Raw genomic sequence first — 18,339 nt, 5'->3', positions numbered from 1 at the left:
ATCTCATTTCTGTGTGTCTTGGACTTTTGTATGTTTTCCTTTACTTGAGTTTATAAATTTGTTAATTTAGTTAATTTAACAATACTTTTCCACAAAGAAAAATTCCATTGTATTGTCCAGGTGGCATGTGATTTCTAGAGCTGTGTTTAGAATTGCAAAGTTGTGAAGAATCTTAGTTACTTGTTTCTTAGATTGGCTTTTTAAAGGCATATTGCTTAAGAAAAATGCTTTAATTCACCAGACTTTAACATCCATAAATTAATTTTTTTTTTGTAACTGGTTGGTAGTTCTGTCTGATCCTCGGGTTTTGCTTTTGAGTGGCAGTGTTACTTGCAAAATGGTAAAAAAAAAAACCAGAAGTGGCATTTTTGCATTTTAAATAATACTTAGGTTCTGTGTAGGGATCATTGCCTATCTTTCTGGGTAGTCTTATCTCTGTAGGGATGTGCACCATTCATTGGGTAGGTGGGGCCTGACTGCAGATTCAGTTTGACTGATAAGTATAGTATGATGCTAACAGAAGCCTGACATGCTTAATGTTATTTTTTACATTAACTTTTATAGTATGTATATTAATGATTGGTTTTGTGTCAAGAGCCGTGTTTTTTGGTTTCCAAGAAAACATCTTTCTTTTGATAGATTGTTTTCCAGGAGCATCTTTGTTAATTTTCTAGGTAGAAAACACTGCTGGAGTGTTGAACAAAATTACCACTTAATGTTTTCTCAGCCTTGAAATCCAGCTACTCTTCTGGTAATTATTCATATTCTGTTGTTGTAGAAAATGCAACTTGCCAGCAGTGAAAACATGGAATTTAGCTTTCATGATTTTATGTGCGCACTGATTGCAAACCCCCTTACAGAATCAATGTTGGTCTATAACTGTGAAGAAGCTTATTACGTTATGGTTATAAGATCCAGCACAAAGCACATAAATAAAGTAAATAGCATGTTGTCTTTATCTTCAAAGGCATTATATTGTACTTCTAGCAAGTGCGCCCACGGAAAAACAGCGTCTGGAATGGTGAGTAGCAGGAAGAAGCTTTCCCCGAAATGAATCTGATAGATAGCTCAGCACACAGGTGTGGGAGACATCAGTTGCTAAAGGAGGTTGCTGACTTACTGCGTTAGAAAAACCCACAGCTAATTTCTTGACTGTTTAACGTTGTTTGGCTTAGCTTGCTGATGTTTATGCCTGGGATATTTCTCATAACTTTCTGTTTGGATAAAGTTGCCTAGTTCTTTTTTCTTCATCCAGTTTGGCAGTTTTTGGTAGATCCTTACTTTTATCTTTGGGGGAATAGCCTTGGTATGTGTATTTTATTTATAATTATATAAAATGTTTATTACCTTTTTTACACAAAAACTTGATTTACGTATGAATTTTAATAAAATCTGTCATTAATATTAATGACGTTTGTCCAGGGTGGGCTTGGTGGAATCAAAAATCCGCATCCTGGTTGGAAGCTTGGAGAAGAATGAGTTTATTACACTGGCTCATGTGAATCCTCAGTCATTTCCAGCCCCCAAAGAAAGTCCTGACAAGTAAGCATGTTTCCAATTGAATCCTGCTCCCTACCCTTTCAACTCGTGTCGATCCATTCATTGGTGGGTAGTTTGAGTTTGATATTTGAGACAGGTTGTAACCCAGACTGGCCTGGAAGCTGTGATCCTCATGTCTCAGGCTGGACTTACAGGTGTGTGCCAACATTTTCTTCTGTGGGGAGACTGTAGCTGCCTTTGCTCTTTGCTGATGATATATCTGTGGCTGTGGCTTTGTATATTTGTGTATGTTTGACAAGGATTCACAGATAAGCTCTTGACTATATATATATATCTGAAATGGTTTGATTAACTTGCTGACTTTTCTCTGCTTCTGAGTATAACTTTTGTAAAGAAGTGTAGTATGCTTTAGTTGTCTCCCTCTTCCCTGGTTTATCATTTTTTGGTAGATAAGTCTTTTTATTAATTTGGCATTTATATCTGTTTTTCCTGATTAGAAACATTGAAGACTTTCTTGAGAAGAATTAGCACTGAAGTAAATTAGTTTTCTCCAGTAATAGTGTTTGGTGGTGAGGTATTTGTTAGTCAACAAATTAGGTATTGATATTCTATAGATCTTTCCTAATACAGTTTTGAGTATTTTTTAACATTCTTCAGTTCTATACATTAGTTGTAGCTGTTCTCTCTGTCAAACATCATCAAACATCATCCATCTTTACTCTTTATTTTAAGGGACTATATTTTTATTTAAACTTGCAAATATCTGATTCATGACCATTGCAGAGACAGGCAAATGGAAAGTAGGTTTACCTTTTTGTTTAGGGTCTTAGAAATCAGTTGATGCTTTTGTTGCTGCTCTTTTGCATTTGGAAATTAGAATATGAGAGATAAACTTTGAGGAAAGGATGATCAGGAAGTAGAGGTTAAGGGCCTTGAGTTTGCTCTTACAATTTTCTAGTGGAATAGATTGATTTTTCTCTTGAAATCATATAAAGGAATTATTTGAATTGTTCTTTGAGTTAGGGTCCTGTGTATCACCCAGCCAGGCCTCAAACTGGTGCTTCTCCTGCCTTAGCCCTCCAACCAGTAAGGATTACAGGTATGCTCTAACCACACAGGGCTATTTAGAAAGTACAGATTTGGTATATTTGAGACAGGGTCTCACTACGTATATCTCTAGCTGTCCTGAAACTCACTGTGTAAACCAGGCTGGCCTAGAACTCACCAATATCTTCCTGTTTCTGCCTCCCAAGTGCTCTGATTAAAGGTGTGCACCACCATACCCAGCAAAAGTACAGATTTTTATATAAATAAAATCATATATATATATATATATATAATAAAATATATCTATATATTTGTTCCAGACTTCTCCAAAAAGCATTATGTTTCATTCTTTTATTATTTTGAACACATTTAACAAGCATTAGTTCCATGAATACTTTAGACTCATCATTACAAACACAGAAAGTAAAGTATTGTCTGAGAAGTTTGTTTGATTGTATAGTAGTAGCCTAGGTGACAAGTATGGAATAGGGATGTACATGTTTTGATGGGGTTTGAACTTAAAGTTTATTTGGTTATACACTTGGATTACATTTCCCATATATCTCACCTAGATTGTCAATCCGTCAATAGCTATGATCTCCTGAATCCTAATGGCCTGTGGTAATGTTCTTTGCAGGGAAGAATTTCGCACAATGTGGGTGATTGGGTTAGTGTTTAAAAAAACTGAAAACTCTGAAAATCTCAGTGTTGACCTCACCTATGATATTCAGTCTTTCACAGATACAGGTATGTCTTCACTTGAACAATGAACTTCTAAATGTTTCTTAATGTACATAGTTAGTAGTGTTCTTTATAGTAATTGAGTGCTACAGAATAACCATTAAAATAAACTTCATAGATTCAGTAGTGTTTATACATAACTTCTGTGTGTTAAGATAGGCCTTAAAGTTAGGTGGGACCATTTTAAATTTGATTTAGCCGTAGTTAATTTTGAGACAAACAACTTATTTCAACCATCTTGAAGCTTATAAATTGACTAATTTTGGTAAGTTGAAGACATTTAATGTATACTAAAGATAGATCAAGTGAGTATTAACTCATACAGGGAACAAGGTGATGATGTCTGTAAGTCAGATGAATTTGGATCCTTAGGTAAAGATGAGGTGTTTAGTTTAAGGCCTAAAGTGGTGGATATAGTTATCAAAATGTATGTGATTTGTGCGTGCTTGTACACAGTATTTCAAAGCTTTTGCAAGCCATACAGGGATGCTGGTGCATCTTCCTGAAGAACTGATTCTTGTTCAAACATCCCACAGCCCCCACACATTAATTTGCATTTTCACGTTTTCCTTTATAAAAATTGATTTAATGTTTCATAAAAGTTTAGTCTACTTAATTAAAAAGGGAGGGGTAAAAATGAAGACAATTTGTTAAAGTAAATTTTACACCAATTACTTGTAGTGAGGAGAGGAGTTGATATTTTCTTTTCTGCTGTTTTACTTTCTGGAGTTTGGGATACTCTTGGTCAGCCATAACTTGTAAACAATAGTTGGAAAACTTGGTGAAACTCTGTGCTCTTCTGCTCTAACCTGCTGGGAAGTGATGAGTCGTTTTCAGCAAAGCCATATTCTACATGCTATCAGTTACTTTGTAGTCTGTATGTGTGGAATTGTATATAGAGAAGGCCACTGCCTAGGAGGGTGTGTGAAAGTTACTGAAGGCATGAGGAGACAGAACTGATTGACACCTACTGTAAAAAATCAGTGAGCAAATTCCCGGAGAGGGCTGTGCTGCTGAGAGGCCAGAGTCCTTTTATTACTGTTAAGGGGGAAGTTACTTGGCTTGTTTTGGGACTCTTGTTAGTGTCCATCTATCTGAGAGGCATGCAGAACTCTTATGTAGTAAAATTTACATCATAAGCTGTTTTGAGACTGGCTGTTGTGTAAGGTACCCTGCTATAAAAGCAACTTTCATTCTCCTGATGCAGTTGTCTGGGAGGCTTACTGCCTCCTGCTAACCTAGGCCTAGTCCTAGAAGTTCTAGCCTCCATACAGTCTAACCTAGGCCTTGAATATTTTCAGCCTCTGAGACTTGCCACTTAATAAGCTCACCCGTTTTTCTTTCTGACCTCTGGGCTGCCTGATTAAACTCACCTCTTCTGGCTCAAACTCCTCTCCCAACTAACTTATTCAGTATGGCCTTTCTCTCTGAATTTCTCTGCCTGGCCTCAAACTAACTCAAGCAATCTTCTCTAATCTCCTGGCTCCTTCTCATTCTTTGGCTCGTTCAGTCTTCACTTGAGTTCTGTCTCTGCAACCCGAATCTTTATTACTGCCTCTTCTCACTCTGCATTGCCGTTTTAAGTAGTGTCCCTTTCCTCTCTTCTCACATCCTGTTCCGTGAAATCTTCTTTGATTCATCGCTGTTTCTGCCACTCAATTAGACATAACTTTCAAACATGGATGCTTTCTTCTACAACCTATCTTTACATTCATTGTTTGGGATTAAAGGCATGTACCAACAAACCTGGACCTAAGCTTTTCTTTGTCTGGAACTTGCTCTATAGCAGGCTGACCCTGAATTCATTCATATCTTGTTGCCTCTGTCTCCTGGATCAAAGGCACGTTTGTATTCCAGCTGGATCACAGACCTCGAAGGTCTTTGGATGTAATCACTTGCCAGAGCAGCCACATTCTGAATTAAATTTGTCTACAGCCTGGTCATTAAGGTCTGTAAGACACCACAGGTTCAGTCCCAGATGGTTATGCTTTCATAAGTGGATGTCTAGTTCACGCAAAAGGAAAGGCCAAGTTCTGCTTGTAATTTCTGGTACATCACCCTCTACCTGCATTGTAATGTTACAGTCCATTGTCTGTATACTTTGTGGATAGAAAGGTAATAAAGTTGGGGAATAAGGTTCCCAGCAGGGTCTGGAGCATAGTTTGGTAATTACACAGCATTTTGCAAGCAAGGCTTGGTACATAGGGTCAATGGGCACAGATTACTTAGTTCTAGTTAGGATCAGGGCTTTCTTTCAAAAATATTTTGTGGGGATTTACTTTATATGTATGGATATTTTTTGTACATATGTATATGAGCACCTTGTATGTACCTGGTGCTTGCAAAGGCCAGAAGAGCATTATCAGAGCCCTTGAAACTGTAGTTCTGGATGCTTGTGAGCTGCTGAGTGGCTACTGTGGGCCGGCGAGCTATCTCTCTAGCTCCAGAGTGTTTCCCAGCTGAGTTTTGACGGCAGTCTTCGGGAAAGCTCTGTTAGGGATTTAGGGGTTTGCAGGTGAGGGAGTGTGATCTTCACCATGTTCTCTTCCCCCTTGGCTTCTGTGTTTACTGCTCAGGGTGTGTGGTTCTTGAAGTTTTTATTGCTGAAATACTGTTGAATCCAGGTAATGAAAGCTTACTTTGCACTGAAGTCGTTTGGTTTTGGGCATAGGGGTTTAGATTGTCTTGGGATTGGCTCTGTGGCTTAGGCTCTTTTGGATGGCAACTCAGCTTCCCCTTCCCCTTTCTTCATAGTCTCTCTCACCACCTGAGAGTCTTACTCTTCTCTCCACTGTATTCTGCAGCTTGCTTGAGCTTCTTCCTGCTCTTATGACATACCATATTTGTGGTACATCTTGACTGAATTTCCCCGCTCTTTTTCCTTACTATAGCCCAGACTGTCCTTGAACTTAATATGTTGGTTAGAGTTACCTTCACCTTTTGATTCTCCTGCCTTCAGGACTAAGTGTTGGGTTTACAGGTATTGCACCACAAAAGTCCCAGTTGAGTATTCATATTTTGAGGCATTGTGATCTAAATAATTTGTTCTTATTTCTTTTTGAGCCCCAATGTTTGTTATTTTTTCATAATGGAAAATATATATTATTACTTGCATTAAAGTTTTACATTGAAAATCCTTTAAGATTTTTCTTTCCCCCTTTTGGTTTTTCAAGGCAGGGTTTCTCTTTGTAGCTTTGGCTGTCCTGGAACTCACTATGTAGACCAGGCTGGCCTTGAACTCTCAGAGATATGTCTACCTCTGCCTCCCAGAGTTCTGGGACTCAAGGCGTTTGGCACCATGCCTGGTCTGCTCTTGTCTTTTCTTCCTTCCTTCCTTCTTTTTTTTTTTTTTTCCTTTCCTTATTTTAGATTATATGTATTTGCGTGTAGAGGTGTTTGTGGGGGTACAAGTGCTCATGGAAAGTATGTTGGATCCCCTGGAGTTGGAGTTACAGATGATTGTGAGCTCCTTGACATGGGTTCTGGGATCCAAACTCAGGCCTCTGCACAAACAGCACTGGTTCTTAACAGGCAAGTGCCTCCAGCCCCTCATAGCCCGTGAGGTGTCTTCAGGTGTGGCTCCTTTCTGTTTGACCTTCACTGTGTTGCAGGTGTTGCTTACCAAGGTTACAGTCTGAGACTTGGTGGCTGATGGAGATAGGCACAGGTGTGCAGAGTACTTTGAATTTTGATGTTTCTTAAACAGTTTTTCTTGCTGTTTATCAGCACCTAGAGAGTTAGTGTGCTAATGGATTGAGTGTGCATGTGCTTACCATTACATACATGACTTGCCCACCATTGGATTGCATTAGACTAGGGACAGTGGTGGGAAAGGTTCACCTACCTCTTACATTACTTTCTTGTGAATGAATTTGACCCTGCCCTTATTAAAACATTTCTGTTCTTTGTAACAATGTCTGGTTGTATAGTTTATAGGCAAGCAATAAACAGCAAGATGTTTGAGTTGGATATGAAGATTGCGGCAATGCACGTGAAAAGAAAGCAACTTCATCAACTGCTGCCTAGTCATGTGCTTCAGAAAAAGAAAAAGGTAATTAGACAGGAAGTTGCCAGCATTGCAGGAAGTTGTGCTTTGTGCATTTGCCTGCCTGTATTTCAGAATGCACATCCCTTATGGATGCTATTAACTGAGGACAGCATTTCACAAACTTGTCAGCGAAATCTCACTCTCAGTACTCTGCTTGTGTACTTGTCTCATGGCTGGAAAGATATTAATGTGACCATGAGTTTGTATGCACCATGTCTTCTCAGAAGGAAAAACACCTTTAACGTTTCACATGAGTGTCTAAACAACTTTGAAACAGGGTTTCTCTGTGTAGCTTTGGCTGTCTTGTAGACCTTGAACTCACAGTCATCTGCCCATCTCTGCAGTAAACTACTTTTAAGAAGGAAAATGCCTTCTTTGTTTACTGTAGGAGAATAGGTGTGTTTTTGAAAATTAAGAGTGGGCTCATAAGATGGTTCAGCAGGTAGTCCTTGATGACCTGCGTCCAATCCTTGGGACCTACAGCATAGAAGGAAAGAAGTGATGTCTGCAAGTTATTCTCTGACCTGCACATCTTTGCTGTGGTGTTCCCCCACCTTGCTTCTCTTTTTCTCATAAATTCATCAATTAGAAAATAAAGAGGAATTGTAGCTGGGACTGGAAGGTAGCTTAGTTGGCACAGCCCTTTCCTAGCATGTACCAAGCCTTCGGTTTGACTCCCAGCACTGCATAAAATGGGCATGGACACAACCCTGTAATCCTAGTACTGTGGAAAGTTGTGACAGGAGGGTTGAAAGTCAAGGTCAACCTCTGGTGCCTGTAGGGTGCATATATGCTGCCATTAAATCCCTTCCCCCCAAAAAAGAAAAACATTACTCTGCAATTTAGCGAGCCCCAGTATTCCCCGTGTTTGGTAGGAGTAAGGAGGATTACAAGGTGTATAGCACATTGTAGGTCAGCCTGGACTACATGACATGTACAGCAATTGTAAAGGACATCACTCTTCACTAGTCACCAGAGCTAAAGTATTGTAGTGTCTTGTTCTGATTGTTTATATTTTGAAAAACAACACAATTTTTTTATCTTCTGGTATTGAATGCATTAGTACATAGAAAGAGTGACTTGTAGCCGGGTGTGGTGATGCACGCCTTTAATCCCAGTACTCAGGAGGCAGAGGCAGGTGGATCACTGTGAGTTCGAGGCCACCCTGTTCTATAGAGTTTAGGACAGCCAAGGCTACACAGAGAAACCCTGTTTTTAGGCTGGGGAGGATAGATAGAGTCACTTGGACTTGTGCTAGATAGTCATGCTACCTGTTATTAATGGCAAGATCACTTACAACTTAAGGATAGGTACATAGACATCCGGAAATATTTTCAGGTGACTGCTTTGTCAGATAAGTCCGATTGTATAACTCAGGCTGGCCTCAGATTTGCAGACCTCCTGCCTAAACTAAACCTGCTGATTGCTGGAATTAATTACATATGTTCCTCCTCACACCTATCCCAGTATGGAAATGCCCATGGGAAGTTGCTTAAATATGAATTAAACCTTCTTTATTGGCTTTCATTAGTGTTAAGGCCCAAACTCAGGATCTCTTCTAAGCATGTGTAACACTACAGTCCCGCTAGTAATGCATTCAAACAATGCAGTGTAAAGTTCACTGTAGATAAAACCTGGAAATACTGTTTTCAAAAGTAAATGCAAATAAGCTCTGCTCTTCTATTCTTGGCTATGTGCAGTTTTAAAAAGTTATAACAGGTAATTACATTTTACAAAACCATGGGTTCCTCTTACCTTTTAAAATCTTACTATTAAATGACCATTGGCCTAACTGGTATACAGCTTTAATTGGGTTTTCCTCTTCAGGTTTCTTATACTCTCAGGCTGTATTTCCCTAACAATAGACTGTAGGGGTTGTTAGTGACCACGAGTTAACCTGTCTGTCCACTGTTTGATCCTGCAGCAGAGTGACTGGTCGCATGTGTATATGTGCACGGGCTGCTAGGCTTGTAGACTGCCACTCACTTTAAGAGGTTCTCAGTAAAACACATTTTGTGACACCGCTTGCTTTGTGCTTACTGTATATTGTATGACTTTAGTTTGACCTCATCTAGTCCCCTATTTGAAATAATTTATATTGTTGTTCATTTTCTTCTGTGAAAGTAGGACACTGAAAATGGTATGAACATAGACAATGTGCAGTTACTTTGCTCTCTGTATCTGTATCCACTTCTACAGTAGGAAACCTGAATTGGAGACCAGCCTGATCTGATCATGTCCGTGTGTCCCATGCCCCCTCCAAAAAATATTTATATATATATTTATATTATATATATGAATGCTAAAAAGAAAATCTTGTGGTCCTTGAAAATGTGGTTGTTAGTGTCCTGCTTAGCTGAACTTTACACTGAAGCACCTGTGTTTATAGTCCTCTCTGATTGAAGTTTCAAACATTACTTTCCTATTTTAGTTTTGAATTTATACTGTGTAAATGAGCATAAGTATTCACTTTTCCATATCAGATCTTTAGTTAAATCAAGAGGTATATGACCATGTTCTTTGCTTTTTATAGTCTTCCTGACCCAGAGGATTTTCATAACTTGTTAATGATTACTTTTCAGTAGAAATCATACAGGAGTGTGATACATTTGAGTACCTAAACACATTGAAGTTAAACTTCTTGGTTGCAGCATTCAACAGAAGGAGTCAAGTTATCAGCTCTGAATGATAGCAGCCTTGACTTGTCTATGGACAGTGATAACAGCATGTCTGTGCCTTCACCCACTAGTGCTATGAAGACCAGTCCATTGAACAGTTCTGGCAGCTCTCAGGGGTAAGGAAAGAGCCAGGGGAGATGAAGTACTTGTTTGCCAAACACAGTGGAGGGAGGGTTCTCTGCTTACAGTCTTACTTTCATTCTAACTTGTGGTTTCTTTTAATTTGTTAGTAAATATTAGCAATGTAAGATGGCAAGTTTCACTGGAACGTTTTCCTATGTGCACATGAGAGTATTTGGCTGTAGTTACCTTGTCTTGTCCCAGCCTCTCTTTTATCTCCTTTAAAGTAGTACTTTGAAAGTAGTACTATTCTTAGGTATGGTAGTACACACTTCTCCCCACTTCCCCACCCCGAGACAGGGTTTCTTTGTATAGCCTTGGCTGTCCTGGAACTCACAGTGATCTGCCTGCCTCTGGCTCTGGAGTGCTGGGATTAAAGACATGCACTTAAAGACGTGCAAGCCCAGCTTTAAGTGGCACTTTTAGTTTAGGGACAGTAATTTTAGGTTTTGTCTCTACTGTCTATACTAGTTCATTTTGGGGACCAGTATGCCTTAATTCATGATATTGGTGCCTTCATTTCTCCGGGCTTACTTAATTAGGCACAGACAGAAGGATTGAACACCCTATGTCTAGACCTGCTTATCACTGGTTGTTTTCTAAAACCATTGCTGGTATTAGAGAGGTTAAATGCTTGCACTGAGTGGTTTTAGGTAAGGGCAATTTAAAAAAAAATTCTTTATCTATCTATGTATCTCAATTTATTTACTTTGTATCCCTACTGCAGCCCCCTCCTTCATCTCCTAATTCCACCCAACCTCCTCCTTTCCCCCCAATGCCCTTTCCCTAGTTCCCTGATAAGGGAGGACCATCCTCCCCTCCTTCTATCTCACCCTAGCTTATCAGGGGGAAACATTTTTTATTAGAAGAATTTGATATGTTTTAAAACATACAAAGTAGTTTAAAAATTGCTAGGCAGGGTCTATATGCTGTAAAAATTAAGATTATATTAAGGCTGATTTCAATTCAGCATTTAGTTTGCTGCTGCCGCTACCCCACAGCCCTTCTTTCAGAGTGCCTTGGTGATGGTTATGCTGATTGCTATTAGTAAACTGACATGAAAACATTGACCTTTCAGACTGCTTTACATATTTTAATCTTTGAAAACATTTTTAAAAATTGGATTTTCTAATACTGTTTATTCAGTGTCATGGGTATTATTCAGGAATGATTTTTCCGGAGAAATATGAAATAGAAAATGCTGAGGTTCACTGAGGAGTTCACTGTTTTTCTTCCCACTTTTTGTGCCTGGTATTTTTCTAACTGACCCTGCTCTATTGGAAGATACCAGGCCTAGAGAGCTATGCTGTGAGTCTTAGGGTTTTGCCACAGTTTCTCATTTGTAGCATTAACGCCCACATTTTATTTTATGTTCACCTAATGTCTGCTTCTGCAGTATTAGAAATTAATCTAGGGCCTACATATTATAAAATAAAGCTGTATACTTAGTAATTTAACATTTAGTTTCTCAGCACTAAAAGCCTTTTTTATTTTATTTATGTAGTTATTAAATGTAGTAGTGCTGTCTGCATGCATACTTACATGCCAAAAAAGAGAGTATCAGATCCCTTAATAGACGGTTATGAGGGACCACGTGGTTGCTGGAAATTGAACTCAGGATCTCTGGAAGAACAGCCAGTGCTCTTAGCCACTGAGTCATCTCTTCAGTCCTGTGTTTCATTTTAAAAGGCCGGCTCTCACTGCATAACCAGGAATCAAAACAAGTGTTGCTGCTGTTATCTTGGCTTTATTGTCCAGCTTTAGGTTGTGAATGAGTGCTGAGGGAGTGTGTAACATGATGACTTTTTGATTTTGTTTTTCTTTCAGAAGATTAAAAAAAATGAAAGTCAAACTTTTTAAAAATGGTAATGTAATTACTTGAGTAGAGACGTAAGATGGGAAAGTAAGAGATAAAGATGTACTGGGATCTAAGACACAGGAGGAATTGGGCTTGTGTGATGAGGTAGCAGTAGCATGAGGCAGTTGATGGAGTAAGCATAGCTTACACTCCTCAGCCCAGAGTTATTCTTTGATTATTCCTGGCTGATGATGACTTCAGTTGTTAGTGAAGTACTAAATGAAGAGACACTGGAGAGTGACCAGTGCCTTTAAAAAGGGGGTCACTCAAGAGTCTTCACAGTGTACTTCAGCCAGTGATGAGCTTTTAGGTTTTGTGTCCCTATAGGTTTTCTTGAACTTTTTTTCTTCTTCTTACATTTTTATAGACATCTGTCATACTCCAAGAGCAGATAATTCTGTTCAATGTAGCCATTAATCAATCGTGTTTGAAAGTTGTCAGCTTAATAATAAGTCAAGTGAAATATGTATATTCTCAATGTGTATCCTCACTGGAAGATTAAATATCCATCTTACTCTGTATTTAAAGTATAGAATAGCTGCGTCATTTTTTGTTGTCAGCTATTGTTTTTATGTAAAGCATACATCATAGGACATTATGTTTGCGCTGCTCTATGTACTTTATATGCTTTGTAATTGTTATGGAAGCATGGGAAGTTAAAACCAAAGAAACATTTAGATCTGTAGCATATGTTGTTAACATGTAATTGTTTTGTCTTTAAAATAGTCTAATCGACCCCTCCATTACTACCCCCTTCTTTTTTCTCTCCTTCCCTTTCTGTTTCTTGTTTTAGCAGAAACAGTCCTGCTCCAGCTGTGACCGCAGCATCTGTGACCAGCATCCAGGCTTCTGAGGTTTCTGTGCCACAAGCAAATTCCAGTGAAAGCTCAGGGGGTAAGAAACTGTTTGCCACTCTTGCATTATAATTGGTTTTATACTTCATTTGAAAAATGGGTTTGTTTTTGGTTAAGTACTTGGGGATTCAGATTTTCAGTGCCATTTTACAAAATATTTTTGAATTTTATTTGTTTGTGTCCCTGCTTGCTGTATGTGCCCTGTGTGTATAGTGCTCTCAGAAGTCAGAAGAGGGCATCAGAGCTCCTGTAATTAGAGTTAACATATGGTTGTGAGCCTCCTGATATAGGTGCTGGGAGCAGAACTCTTGTCCTCTATAAGAGCAGTACATGTTCTTAACCTCTGAGGCATCTCTCCAGCCCCCTCTTTTTTTTTTTTTTTTAGGCAGAGTTTTAGGTTAGCCCAGGCTAACCTCAAATCTCCTGGTCCTTACTGCCACTCCTTGCAGGTGTGTGCTTGGTACTTGGCTTTTAATAGCACTTTAGTGTTTGCATATAAAGTCATTCATGAAGTGAATTAGGAGAAACATTAGCTTTGTTTGTAACTTGATGTTTGTAATTATTTTAATTTGTGTGGTCATATCTTTACTATTTAGGTCCATCGAGCGAAAGCATTCCTCAAACTGCCACACAGCCAGCCATTTCTCCACCACCAAAGCCTACGGTCTCCAGAGTTGTCTCCTCAACACGTCTGGTAAACCCATCGCCTAGACCTTCAGGAAATGCAGCAACAAAAGTACCTAATCCTATAGCAGGAGTCAAGAGAACGTCCTCACCCCATAAAGAAGAAAGTCCTAAGAAAACCAAAACAGAAGAGGTATATGTGCATACATACATATATGAAAAGATACAGGCATGCAGACTGGCTCATCTGCTCTTGAATCTAGTAGGGAACACTTCAGGAAGACCTTGGGGCATCTGTGGTGCTTCAGTGCAGTCATGCCTCACTGCAGTAGTGTTCCCCGTCTCTCCACTCTGTGGGTAGCTGCTGAATGTGATGGTAGTCTGCAATACACAATTAATACCCTAATGTATTATTCTCTAGTGACTGTCTTATTTGTACTGATTCTTTATGGCTCTTAGGACAATGTTTTGCCTTTATCTCAGAGTGTTATTTTGTAAGTTATGTCAGAGGTGACTGAGTGCTAGGTGATTGCTAGAGATTCCTGGGAGGAACTTACAGCTTGCTTTGCCTCTGAATTACACTCTCAGTCCTCAAGGTTAGGACCTCCAGCTTTCCAGGAAACTTTCCATCTATGTTTAATAGTCGCTGTCCAGCCAGCATTGAGAGGCAAGCAGTGTTAGCAAACTACTAGGCATTATTATGTTGACTGACGGCTGAGAGTCTTTATGGATGGTGAGTCTGCCCAGGTCATTGGGTATGCCACACAAGTGCTCTGCTGCTATGTCACCCTCCACCACTTCGGTGTGAGTCTGGAGGTAAAAGGAGTCTAGCTATGCAGTCTGATCTTTGGAGTTACTCTAATGCTGTTTTGCTTTTTAGTCGGATAGTCATCATTGCCTATAGGTTTCCCTGTAGAAACCACCTGTTTCATGATCAATTCTGCCCTAGGATCTTTCTTTAGAATAGATAAAAGAACCTAAGTTTCTTTTGTGTATCTATTGCACTTTGATTAGTATTGATGAAAATGTCTCTAATCAAACTTTTGTTTTAGATTGATTTTTGGAAATGTTTACAATTAGTAGAGTAACTTAAAATTTGTTACTTGGGATGTTAAATTAGAATGAAAATAGAGCATAGTTCACCCATTCAGATGGGTTCTGGAAACTTGTGTTTGTGGTGGGGTAGTTTTGTAGATCTTATTTTGTACATGTTGCTGGGGATGTAATCCATGGCCTTATGTATCCTATTCCAGTGTTCTGCTGAATTACATCCCTAAGCCCTTTGTGGTAACTTATTTTTTAGACGACTTTTATTTGATTCTTCCTGCCTTAGTCTCCTGGGTTGCTGGGTCTTGTTATTTATTTATTTAGACAGCCATATTAAAGACTTCAGCATCAGTGCCCTTCTGGGAGCTGGATTTGGAAATTTATTTTTGAGGCAGTCTCAAAAAAAAAAAAAAAAAAAAAAAACAAAACAGTACTTCAAGCTGTCCTTAAATTTAGGGTCATCCTTCTGCCTCTGCTTCCTTAGTACTGGAATTATAGGTGTGAACCACTGTGTCTGACAAATGTCAGATTTCTTTTTTTTTTCCTTCATAGAAGCTCTATAAGTCTTAATGGTAGACTTTGAGTTCTACGTCTGATCTCCTTGTGATAAGAAGCACTGTGGACACTCAGTGATGGGTATTCCTGCATATGGCTTGTCGTTCTGTAGTTACAGTGATGCTGGTGCTTAGGGGCCTAGAGTGGCCAAGTGTTATAGTTAGTGTGGAAAACACAAAATACTCATAGAAGACAGCCATTTAATGCCTTTTATCTTCATACCATTCAGCTACAGTTCTGATGTGCTCAGTTACTCTCTTTGCCTTCAATTCAACCTTTTACTTTTTTTTCTTTTTTAAGTTAGTCTCTAAGGTTGGCCTGGAACTGAACTTCCTGTGTGATCAACTTCAAACTTGTGTTATCCCCTACCTACTTATGAGTGCTTACCAACCTTATGAGTGCTGGGAGTATAGGTGTAATCTTCTACTCCTGGCTTACTTTCACTTCTGTTACCAAGTACTTTTGGACTAAAATTTACTCGGTGTTATTGTTATTCCCTAGAATTGTATATTATTAGAATTTTAAAGATCACTTCTGTAAGAGAGTATGAACAAAGTCAGATTAGTCTACTTGATAATATGACGTCACTGTTTTCAAAATATCCTCTTGTTGAATCGTGGGACCAAATAAAGAGATGTCAGTGTTAAAATTACTTGGTGTCCTTTAAATGTCCTTTAAAATACAGGCTTCCTCCTTTTTTCTTATATATTTTTTACTATATAAATTCTCTTAGTCAATTTCACTCACTCGTTGGAGCCAGTTAACACAGTGATAGAACTTTCTAAACTATAGGAGGGTATTGTGCACTTTTTGGGCCGGGTGCATTTTCCAGTAGAAGCCCTTGAAGGCTCAGTGTCTCTTGTAGTTACAAAATTAATTTAGTCAAAAGTACTAAGCCCAACATCTCATGGTACTGGATTGAGATGTGTTATGGGTGTTACAGTATAATCCTCCGTAATTGGATCTGTTCATATATTGGGTATGATTGCATATGTGATAGATCCAGCACTTGGTAGACAAATAGGAGGCCAGCATGGGCTTACTAGTGAGGCTGTCTCAAAAACCAGAGCAAACAAAGATGGGAATAGTGGTTTTTGTCCATTCACATGTATATGGGAGGGTTTTAGATACTGTGAGGCAATTGAGTTCAGCTGAGTATACATTGTATCCTAATAAATTAAAGGTAGCAGGTTTGTTCTTTCATATGGCTAAATTAAGACATATGTACTTTAAAAGTTTTTTTTTTTTTTAATTTTTGTGTATATCATACTGGGAATTGAATCTGGGGCCATTAGCATACGTGAACTGCCATTAAGTCATACCTGTAAAGCCCTTAAGACTTTTGTATATGGAGAATTTTAAATGTGTAGAAAAGAATAAGTGCATTGTCACATTATTGTCACCTAGTCTCAGCACTTTACTCCTAACCAACCTTGTTTCGTTTACATATCACCCACCCCGGTCTTCATTCCAGAGAATACACAAGTATTTGAATGTTTGTGTACAAATAAGAACACATAACAATCAGAAGTATGTGTATCACAATGGGATCAATAAATAATTCTAAAGTGTGCCATGTAGTATTTGTATAGTTAAAACAAATGATTGTTTTTAAATGTTTGTAAGAAACAAGACCATTATTAAAATTAGTTTTTACTATATTGTTTACTCCTTTATTGTAAAGTTAGCTGTGGTTTCCCTGCTTTAAAAAACAAAACAAAACAAAAAAACACTTATTTAAGCCTGGTGGTGGTGGTGGCGCTTACCTTTAATCCCAGCACTTAGGAGTGAGAGGTAGGTGGATCTCTGTGTGTTCGAGGCCACCCTGGTGTGCATAGTGAGTTCCAGGACAGCCAGGGCCATCACACAGAGAAACCCTGTCTTGAAAAACCAACCAACCAGAAAACCTTATTTAAAACATTGAATAAGGAGCTAGTTATCCTTGAAATGCTTGCATAAGGACCCAGTACCGTATGAAAATCCAGGCATGGTGGCACATGCTTGGGCTCCCAGTACCAGGAGGCAGGTAGGTGGTCCTAACTCAAAGACTGCCTCAAAAAACAAGGTGGGTGGCTCATTCAGGAACTGTTCTTGAGATTGACCTCTGGCTTCCATGTGCACGAATACGCACTTGCATCTGCACAAACACATAAGTGAACTTCTTTAAGTTAGTAAAGCTGAGAAAATAGTGTTAGCATAGTTTTTAGGACCCTAGGAGACCTTAGGACCTGCATTCTTCAAGATGCTGATGCTTTATTGAGAAGGCTGTATGTTTCTGTATCATGAGTATTTCTGGGGTGGTTATGCTTGGGAAAGTTAATGTAATATTCTTTATAAAATTTCCTAATCATTTGGTGTGCTCGTAGGTGTGTGAGCTTCCTTCACGGGGAATCCTTCTGTGTTACATTCTCAGGGTTGTTTGAGCATGGGTCTTTTCCCTAGAAAAAAATTGCTCATGAGCTTTGTGGTTTGGGGAATGTACTTTATGTGATGGGGATTACAAAAGCAGTTTTTATCATGTTTTAAAGTGTTTAGTGCTTATTAAAGCTGTTAAATTAATTTCAAAAAGCCCCTATCGAAGAGACTGCCATCTATTTTAAGACTATACTTGATCTTTTTAGTTTGAAAACCTTATAAAGTGTTAATTGGCAAATAATCTAAATTTTCATTTTGGAGAATAAAGCTTTTCTTTTTAAAAACAGGATGAAACAAGTGAAGATGCTAACTGTCTTGCTTTGAGTGGACATGATAAAACAGAAACAAAGGTATACTAACTTAGCCTTTAGAAATGTGCACGGGTAGAAGTGCAGGCTTGTGGAGGCGCCTGTCACTGTGGCACTGTCTGCACTGGAGTGTGTGGGGTCCTCTTACTACTGCTTTTAGAGACCTGTTGGTTTTTTTAATGTCAGTTAATGCCTAAGTTTGGTAGGAATAGAGCAGTTTTAGATAGGAACTTAAAATTAAGGAGAGAAGGTAAGATGGTGGTTTTATGTGTTATTAGTGACAGTGTAAGTGAGTGAGGGTTGGGAATGTGAGACAAGAGAGGAAATGTGCTGCTATTGACTGAAGAGACAATAACCTTTTGAAGCAGTAATTTCCTAACACCTGTAGTTCAAGACAGTCTTCAGACTGTGACCTCCACTCTTTCTTGGGTCTGGCAGTTTGTTTAGAAAAAATTGTTTTCAGCATGCTTTGGCTTGAATGAGTTAGATAGTGAGGAAGAAGAGATCGGTTCTGTTCAGACTGAAAGGCTGAGAATGACATATA

General features: G+C 38.8%; 1 protein-coding gene across 4 annotated transcripts in view; it reads left to right on the top strand.

The window, feature by feature from the left end:
* Positions 1-18,339, top strand: part of Papola (poly(A) polymerase alpha) — a 55,487-nt gene that overhangs the window by 32,033 nt on the left and 5,115 nt on the right. Inside the window, exons 13-20 of one of the 4 annotated variants that reach the window (XM_055592955.1) lie at positions 968-1,021; positions 1,423-1,542; positions 3,185-3,294; positions 7,218-7,339; positions 9,988-10,130; positions 12,789-12,886; positions 13,443-13,663; positions 17,775-17,837. In XM_055592955.1, the coding sequence (XP_055448930.1) occupies positions 968-1,021; positions 1,423-1,542; positions 3,185-3,294; positions 7,218-7,339; positions 9,988-10,130; positions 12,789-12,886; positions 13,443-13,663; positions 17,775-17,837 (931 nt within the window). Of the gene's footprint in view, positions 1-967; positions 1,022-1,422; positions 1,543-3,184; positions 3,295-7,217; positions 7,340-9,987; positions 10,131-12,785; positions 12,887-13,442; positions 13,664-17,774; positions 17,838-18,339 lie in introns of all 4 variants that reach the window. The other 3 variants (XM_055592954.1, XM_055592957.1, XM_055592956.1) reach the window with 3 other exon arrangements.

Source organism: Psammomys obesus, unplaced genomic scaffold, assembly GCF_907164565.1.
Source record: "Psammomys obesus unplaced genomic scaffold, mPsaObe1.curated_primary_1811, whole genome shotgun sequence".
Lineage (NCBI taxonomy): Eukaryota > Metazoa > Chordata > Mammalia > Rodentia > Muridae > Psammomys > Psammomys obesus.
Note: the sequence above shows the minus strand (reverse complement) of the source record. Positions and strands in the feature narration are given on the sequence as shown.